This window comes from Brassica rapa, chromosome A08 (assembly GCF_000309985.2).
Source record: "Brassica rapa cultivar Chiifu-401-42 chromosome A08, CAAS_Brap_v3.01, whole genome shotgun sequence".
Taxonomy (NCBI): Eukaryota; Viridiplantae; Streptophyta; class Magnoliopsida; order Brassicales; family Brassicaceae; genus Brassica; species Brassica rapa.
Window position 1 is genome coordinate 9,533,000 of NC_024802.2, and position 9,371 is coordinate 9,542,370.

Sequence of the window (9,371 nt, forward strand, 5' to 3'; positions counted from 1 at the left end):
ATGAGCCTACAATATCCTCTTTTGTTTCCATATGGTGAGTATGGTTTCCACCCCGAGATCCCATTACATCTTGAGACAGGCACTTCAAGAACAAGGCAATTCCTGACCATCCGCCAGTTCTATGCTGCTCAAATACAGACCCGTCTTAAGCAAGGGCTGACATTGATTAAGGGCGGTCGTCTACTCCATCAGTATATTGTTGATATTTATACAGCAATTGAGGAAGATCGACTAAGGTGGGCAAGGAATAATCAAGATATTCTGAGAGCTGAGCTTTACAATAATGTACTCGACGCTGTTTGCAAGGGTGATACAGATGCTAAAATTATTGGTCAGAGGTTCATACTGCCACCAAGTTTCACCGGGGGACCCAGATACTTAGTTGAGAAATACCATGATGCAATGGCTATTTGCAGAGAATATGGGAATCCAGATTTGTTTATTACGATGACGGCCAATCCGAACTGGAAAGAGATTAAAGAGCATCTTGCGAAATACGGTGGAGAATCTCCCAACGATAGACCAGACATCGAATGTCGGGTCTTTAAGATGAAGTTGGACCAGCTACTCAAGGATTTCAAAAAAGGTACTTACTTCAAGCCATACACAGCTGCTCTACACAGGATAGAGTTTCAGAAAAGAGGACTCCCTCATGCACATATACTATTGTGGTTTGGAAACTCTTCCAGAACACCAAGTGCAGAGGAAGTAGATGAGATTATCTCAGCTGAGCTTCCCAACAAGGAAGAAGACCCAGAAGGTTACAATTTAGTAACAAAACACATGATTCATGGTCCATGTGGTCTTATTAATCCAAAGTCACCATGTATGGAGAATAATGTGTGCACGAAAAAGTTTCCTCGGGCGTATAATAACAATACTTTGATTGACAAATCAGGGTATGTATTGTATCGTCGGCGCCAGAACGAAAATGCATCTGCATTAAAAGATGGAACAATCGTAAACAACAATTTTGTTGTACCTCATAACATTAACCTCTTGAAGAAGTACAAAGCACATATTAATGTTGAATGGTGTAATCGGACAAGTGCCGTGAAGTACTTATTCAAGTACATAACCAAGGGTGTTGACAGAGCTTCTGCAGTTATTGAACAGGGAAATACGGGAGCTTTATCCACAGGGGCCTCTGGTGAACCAAAGGAAAGAGTTATCAAGCAACGGAATGAGATCCAAGAATTCATCGATGCACGATACTTATCCGCTTGTGAAGGTATGTGGCGGACGTTTGCATTCCACATACACAAAAGGAAGCCATCAGTTGAGAAGCTTATCATCCACTTAGAAGGTGAACATAACATCACTGTTAAGGAAACTGATAACCTCGGGCGTGTAGTCCGCAAGCCAGGTATCGAGAAGACGATGTTCACTGAATGGATGGTCCTATGCAGAAGATCAGCATTTGCACGGACATTAACTTATGTGCAAATTCCGCAATATTTCGTGTGGAACAACAGTAGCAAAGTCTGGACTGAACGTAAGAAAGGAAAAGCAATTGGGAGAATCGTAGCTGTCCACCCATCGTCAGGCGATCGTTACTACCTAAGGATTCTCATAAATAAGATTAAGGGTCCTCGAAGTTATGACGAGCTCAAAACGTTTAACGATGTTAAATACCCAGATTTCAAATCGGTTTGCTACGCACGAGGATATCTGGACAATGATGTTGAATGGATCGAGAGTATGTCAGAGCCTGCTAGATCGGCTACGCCATTTCAACTTCGGGATATGTTTGTTACATTCCTGAACCACTGCTTTGTTGCAAGCCCTAGGAAATTATGGGAACACTCCTGGAAATCAATGAGTGATGACATACTTCGCAAGAGGCAAAGACTCTTGGGTCACTCAAATCTAGAACTGGACGATGAGACCCTTGAGCAATACACTTTAATTGAAGTGGAAAAGTTGCTGCGGAAGCATGACCGCTCAATAAGTGATATTAAAGATATGCCTAAGATCAAACCTGTTTTGCTAAAGAAATTGGGTAACAGTTTGTGGACCCAAGAATTGGATTATGATGTCGCAGAGGAAACATTAAGACATGACACACAGTTTACCCTTCTTAATGCTGATCAACGTGCGATTTATGATTCAGTTTTAGACTCCGTTGATAAAAAGTCTGGAAAGCTATTCTTTGTTAATGGCGCAGGTGGTACGGGAAAAACATTCCTATACCAAACCATTATATCCAGACTTCGTTCAAAAAAACAAATCGTCCTACCGGTTGCTTCTTCAGGGATAGCCGCATTGCTCTTACCTAACGGAAGAACAGCTCATTCCCGCTTCAATATTCCTTTGAAGCTTTCTGAAGATAAGTTATGCAACATCAAACCAGGAACAATGCTGGCTGAGTTAATTGAGAAAACGGACCTCATAATTTGGGATAAGGCGCCTATGACTCATAAGCATGCTTTTGAAGCACTAGATAAGACTTTGAAGGATATAATGTCGAGGAAAAATCCTCCCGCAAAGGAAATGACTTTTGGTGGAAAGACAATTTTGTTGGGTGGTGATTTTAGACAGATTTTACCAGTAATTCCTCAAGGTAGTAGAGCTGATACTGTCTTAGCTTCAATAAGTCATTCCTATCTGTGGGATAGCTGCATCAAGTTTACTTTAAAAGTAAACATGCGAGTCAATCAGGACGAAAAAGAGTTCTCAGAGTGGCTTCTCAAGGTCGGAGAAGGTCAATCACAATCATCAGAAGAAGATGAGGATGATGGTTACCATGAGCAAATGATAACTGTTGACGACTCATTGGTTCACCAGACTACGGATGATCCTTTAAAACAAGTTGTGAGTGCTGCATATGGAGACATCAACAAATTAAATATCTCTACGAGCTCCTACACTGATAGAGCTATCCTCACTCCCCGAAATGAGACAGTTGATGAAATCAATGCGTACACAATCTCCAACCCAGACGGAGATTCGAGAGATTACTACAGCTGCGATAGCTTTGAAATTTCCGATACTCAATCTGATCAAAATGATGCTCTTTACGCGATTGAGTATCTCAATGCTTTGGAGTTCTCAGGATTGCCTTCTCACAAGCTCACTCTTAAAGTCGGGGCCCCAGTTATGCTTCTGCGAAACATAAACCAAACAAAAGGATTATGCAATGGTACCCGTATGATTCTAAACTACGTAGGCGAACGAGTGCTTATGGCAGACATAATAACTGGCTCACACGCTGGACAAGAAGTTTTGATCCCAAGGATTGTTCTCCTGCATGATGACACAAAGCTACCATTCACCTTACGTCGTAGGCAATTCCCTATCAGATTGTGTTACGCAATGACAATCAACAAAAGTCAAGGACAAAGCTTAAAGGAGGTTCTTTTATATCTGCCTAAACCAGTCTTCGCGCATGGGCAACTATATGTGGCCCTCTCACGTGTAACAAGCAAATCAGGACTAACAATCATTAAAGCCGAAGACCATCATCCACAAAAGGTGAAGAACATAGTATACAAGGAGATCTTCAATCGTCTCCGCACCCATGAAAGTAAGTAAAATTCCAAATCTAAAACCTAATTCCATACGTTTTCAGTTATTACTTATCTAATTATTCACATGTTTATCTTACTCAATGTTCTAGCGATCACCTTAAACGGCTAAAAGCTAAACTTCACCTTCATGATTGCTATATCACTACTTCAGGGTATGTCAACTAACACTATGAAATATATAAGTTGATGTACATTATCAAGATATGCTCACTGATTGACCTCTAAATGATTTCAGGCTCTCATTCAAAGAGATCCCATCACCTCTACACAACTTCTTTATCGGATGTTCACCATTCTATCTATACTTTAATACATTCCAGCTCTTCTATTGTTTTTTAAGTAAGAATTTAAATGAGATTACTCGCAGACTTTTGTTAATACAAGATTTCCAATCTCAAAGTTATCAAGACTCAAGCATTTTTCCGCGCGTAGCGCGGACGAAACATCTAGTAAATATAAATATATGATGTGGAATGTACGTAATAGACAAACATGTATATTTATGCTTGAAATCTGGAAGAGAAAGCAAAAATGGCAACGGAAATTAACTAACACCTACTTTTTCTTTTAATCAAAGCTTATCCGACCTTAAAATTCCCATATTAAACAGATACCGACAGATTTGTGCCAAAACAAAACTAAAATATGTAATATGTAATCATCAGAATGGTGATTAACCCGGATCTACTACCTCTACTGGTGAAGCTTTTTTGCCCTAAGGGTGCAAGTGTCAGATCCGAGTCTCAACAGCTGTGAGGAGAAGAAATAGCAACCGGCTCTTGTCCTTAACTTAAGCAGATTATAGGATTCGGCTCAGAACTTCTTGCAATTACAAACAGTAAGCTGGTCTAACTACTTAGAACCTCGGATCCTTGGCTCAACCTACAGCAGGCTACAAATTAACCAGTTAATAATACATGTTAAAAGGTGACAGTCGTACATCTTCCCAAGGTATTGATTCGGCTTTGTCAGGTCGCCAATGCACTGCACACTCTTACCAAGTGGGACCCAAACTATATAGAATGGTTTAGAACAACACAACCACATTAGTGGAACTTATTAGAACTTCATCAGCACTAGACCAAAATCCACCAAGTAGGAATACCTAACTTTAATTGTATGTTTTGACTATTAGTTGATATGAGCAACAAATAATTGAAGAGTGGAGCCCTGACTCCGACCACATTTGTCTCCATTTCCACAAATCAAAATCTCATGTCCCTTCGAACATGGAGCCAACTCTTACAACTATTTGCCCACCCTAATCGTATTTCTATCAAATCATCATTTATTTGCGCGAAACATTGGTATCCTGCAATAATTATTTACTTCTACGTGGAATAAAACACCCAAAACATACATACCAAATGTCATAACCTACAAGTTCTTTGGTCCACTTTATAAATTAACCTTGAGGTGGAGGAACAATGAGGGTGCTTTTTTTTTTGAAATTAAGCTATTAGAAATAAAGTAATTAAAGATAATAATGTTTCATTTTCAGGATGATGTAATTCAAAGGTGCAACAAAGCATTTGTTCTAAACTTTTCTAGAATATAATATTAATGTTACCAAGTCTAGAGCCAACATATAAACCCCACCATGCAAACATGTATACTGTCACGTGTATATAACAGACAAATTGCTTTGTTGTTCAATATTCACATATCAACAAAAGCAGTCCATCGTCAATCTATCCTCAGATTAAAGAATCATATACTCAAAAAAAAAACAGTTAAACACTATCGTTCTAATATAAGTTAAAACAGCAGTTTTGACCAAAAGATTGGTTTATGATGGACGTTGAACCGGTGATGTGCGAGTGTTGCGGATTAACGGAAGATTGTACGCAACACTACATTAGTGAAGTCAAAGCTAACTTCGCCGGAAAATGGCTTTGTGGACTTTGCTCCAAGGTGGTTAGCGACGAAGTCAGCCGAGATCTGAAGCAGACAACGATGGAGGAAGCTCTTAATGCTCACGTGTTGTTTTGTGGCAAGTTTAAAGCTAACCCGGCAGAACTGGTCGCTGACGGCATGAAACAGATGCTACGTAGGAGGTCAGGTGACATGTTGCCGGCCAAGTCCAAGATGTTCGGAAGATCTAAGTTCTAACACCAAGTAGTTGTGTTACACATCTTGTTCTCTCAGTACTTTCTTCTCTTTTAGTGTTGGCTAATGTATAATACAATAAAAAATGTAAATCAGTACACTCAAACAACTATTGCCAGTAATCTTTGCAAGAACACAAGCCATCTTTATAACAGTGAAACCTAGTTCAATATCTCACTATTATCTCCTGTTCATGCACTTTATAGATACCATCTTTTTTTTTTTTTTTTTTTAATAAAACTTCTTTTATTTATTTATATAACTTTGGGTTACAAATCAATACCACTACGGTAACTATACAGAACCTAAACAAGATTTCCCCCACTAACAAATTCCCAAACCAAAGCATAGAAAAACTCCTAAGGCATTTAAAAAATCGAGAGCCAAACCGCAAGAACTGAACTCTCTCCTATTCCCAGAACTTGTGCACGAGCTAAAGGATCCAACCTCAACCGAATCGTTTGCTTAATCTCTGAAATGATAGCTTCAGGAGGCCTCGCTGTATCAGTATGTACTCTGGAGTTTCTCTCTTTCCAAATCAAATACACGCAAGCTTGATATATCAACCTCACAATCAACTTCACATTCATGTCTCTTGTCGGAACCTTCAGCCATCTCAACCTATCCTCAAACACCCGAGGTGAGCTAAGGTGGAGTCTCGTTGTGAAAAACGACCATACTCTCTCACTGAACTCGCAGTCAAAAAATAAGTGCTGCCTGCACTCATTATGACCCACGCACAGCACACAAGATGGTGGTACTATCAATCCCCATCGTAGAAGTCTGTCTCTCGTTACCATCCTATCTCTTGCTGCCACCCAAGATAAGAAAGCATGCTTAAGAATCCTACCCTAAAACCATACCACATCGTGCCAGTACACCTCCAACGTGCAGGGAAATAGGGCTCTCCACGTCTCACTAGTAGAGAAAATCCCTGACCCATTCTGACCATTAATCCTCCATTCGTATTGATCATCAACTTCTGAGGCCATAATTGGTGATGACTCAGGCAGGTTCTCCTTCAGGAAAGTAATGATTGCATTCCTACTTCTACTCCTCTCAAAGCACCACCCCCTCACTCGTTAAAGCATCTGCCACCACAGCATTTAAACTGATACCAGTCACAGCTGGTCCTCTCTCGCCAACCAACTCAATAAGGGGGCCAAGGGAGGTCCAATTATCTAACCAGAAGCTTGCTGTAATCCCCGAACCAATCTGACAATGAATAAAAGGTCTCGCTTCATCCCTCAACTTACACAAAGATTTCCAAATCCAACTGCCCCGACTCGATGGTTGCAGCGTCCAGAAGTTCTCTGTCCCTATCAAATTTCTTCTGACCCACGATGTTATAGATACCATCTTGAAGAACGTGTGACAATCCTTAGATTCTCCACTATCCTTATAACAACGCTCGAGCCTTTCTTTTCTTCTTCTTTATTCATTAAATCAAAAGAGTGAGAGTGAGTGAGATACCAAGGTGTTGGCAGCAGGGAAAATAATTTTATTTTTTCAAATCTAAATAAAAAATTAATTTGAATTTCAGACCCAAACTTTTAACCGTAGCACTAAACCTATTTTGACTAATCCGACGTTAGTCAACCGTTAATTCTAGGTGGAGTTATAGCTCAAAACATCGTCGTTTTATATAATTACATAAAACAATGTCGTTTTAAGTAAAAATATATATTCCATTAGTCACAACAAGGAAGCGAACCCATTCTACGAGACTTCATTACACAGAGGATGGAACCACTCGACCAATATCACTATCTTGTTAACATTAAGTTTAAAATTTAAAAGGTAGAACCACTATGAGAGATGATCTTGTTTCCGAGAATGACCAAGAGATCGGAAGTGGATACATGGATGAAGGATGTTGGACTAAGATTGAAGATAATTTGAGGCTCAAGTTATTCTATTTCTAATGAGTTATGGAAAAGGAAAGTTTAGATATCTAGGAGTTCTCTAAATGTCAATTGTGTTGTGAGTTTAGGATGTTTACTTTCCTATGTATGGAGATGCAAAGGTTTTGCATGACATGAATTGAGAGTGTGTGATTGAGAGCTTTAGTTTTTGAGTTATTTTTCTAAGGCAATAAAGAAAAGTGTTCTTTATATCTCAGTCTCAAATTCTATATTTGGTATCAGAGCAAACTATGAAACTACGATCAAGAGTTCTTACTGAAGAAGAACAATGGCGGTCGTTAAAGATGAAATCGAGATAACCTCCAAGGAGGCTAGACCATTCTCTACAAAATTCCCGATGCTGAATTCCTCAAACTACACCGTGTGGTTCATGCGAATGAAGATCTCCCTCAAAGTCAACAAAGTCTGGGAGACTATCGATCCCGGAAGCAAACACGAGGAGGAGAATAACATGGCTATTGCTTTATTGTTCCAATCCATACCTGAGGCGTTAACTTTGCAGGTGGGTGACCTTGATACAGCTAAAGTAGTCTGTAATGCAATTAAAGCTCGGCACGTTGGAGCAGAGTGAGAGAGAGAGTTAGAGAAGCACGATTGCAAAAATTTATGGCAGAATTCGATAGATTAAAGATGAAGGGAGCTGATATAATTGTTACCTTTGTCGGAAAGCTATCCGAAATCTCAACAAAATCTGCTTCTCTTGGGGAAATCGTGGAAGAACTGAAGCTCGTAAAGAAATTTCTGGAGAGTTTGCCGAGAAAGAAGTATATTCATATTGTTGCATCCCTCCAACAACATACATATATACCCACCACAAACTTGTTTATAAAAACACATTTACGTGACTCTTGTCCACCAACATATATATCCACCAGAAAATTATCCACAATGTTAATATATGTACCAAACTAAAAAAAATTGAAGTATTGTAATATAAATTTATCACTGCACAGTGCAGGAAAAACACCTAGTAGACATTATTTGCAAAATACGTCCTATGTACAATCATATTCACTAACAATGTGACATGATATAATAGAAATGATGACATGACTTATGATTAAATGTGACATGAACGATCATATTTAATGATGATTTATATCTTTGGTAAATTTTTTAGAATATAGTAATAATTCATACATCATCATTAAAGTAAATCAATTCAAATATGATACTAAACAATATAATAGTAAAAGATAACAATATTTTACAAATTTTAAAATATTATTTAATTTAATTTTTTACAATATACAATTTTATTACTGTTTTTTTTTAATTTCTACAAGTATTTGTTTTAACTATAAATATTTAATCATAATATCATTATTTTCCTTTATATATATCTACACATTATAGATATAATATTTAGTTTTACTTTTTGAAAATTATACAATTTTGTATCAAAAATATTTTTCGTAATTTTATACAAGTTGATTTAATATATTTTAACAAAACAAATAGATAGAAAATCAATATAAGCTTATAATTTTAAATATACACATATCTATTCTTAAATATAATTTAAAATAAACAAAACTTTTGATTTTATTTTAATTTTATATTTAATTAAATCAATATATATATCAAAATGTTAATAATAAAATTAAAATATTAACAAAGTCTTATTTTAAAATATTATTCTAATTTTAAATGACTACTAGATTTGGACCCGCACAACTGTGCGGGTATTAATTTTCATGTTTATATATATATATATTACATAATTAAAATATATTTTTAAAGTTACTTATATATTTAAATGTTTATATATAACTATCTTAAATATAACAATTTGATAGTTTTCATG

General features: G+C 37.3%; 3 protein-coding genes across 3 annotated transcripts; 2 read left to right on the top strand and 1 right to left on the bottom strand.

Moving 5' to 3' along the window:
- Nucleotides 1–3,534, top strand: LOC103833495. Its single transcript, XM_033278048.1, has one exon. It carries the CDS (start codon nt 1–3, stop codon nt 3,532–3,534), a length of 3,534 nt encoding a protein of 1,177 aa, XP_033133939.1.
- A 139-nt stretch (nt 3,535–3,673) lies between these two features.
- LOC103833475 lies at nt 3,674–8,720 on the top strand. Its single transcript, XM_033277580.1, has one exon. It carries the CDS (start codon nt 5,322–5,324, stop codon nt 5,640–5,642), a length of 321 nt encoding a protein of 106 aa, XP_033133471.1. The 5' UTR covers nt 3,674–5,321; the 3' UTR covers nt 5,643–8,720.
- On the bottom strand, nt 6,008–6,631 carry LOC103833496. The gene is made up of 3 exons (XM_033278049.1): nt 6,503–6,631; nt 6,437–6,450; nt 6,008–6,356 (listed from the first exon to the last, which is right to left on the bottom strand). The coding sequence occupies exons 1-3, from the start codon at nt 6,629–6,631 to the stop codon at nt 6,008–6,010; spliced, it is 492 nt and encodes a 163-aa protein (XP_033133940.1).
- Nucleotides 8,721–9,371: the final 651 nt, after the last annotated feature.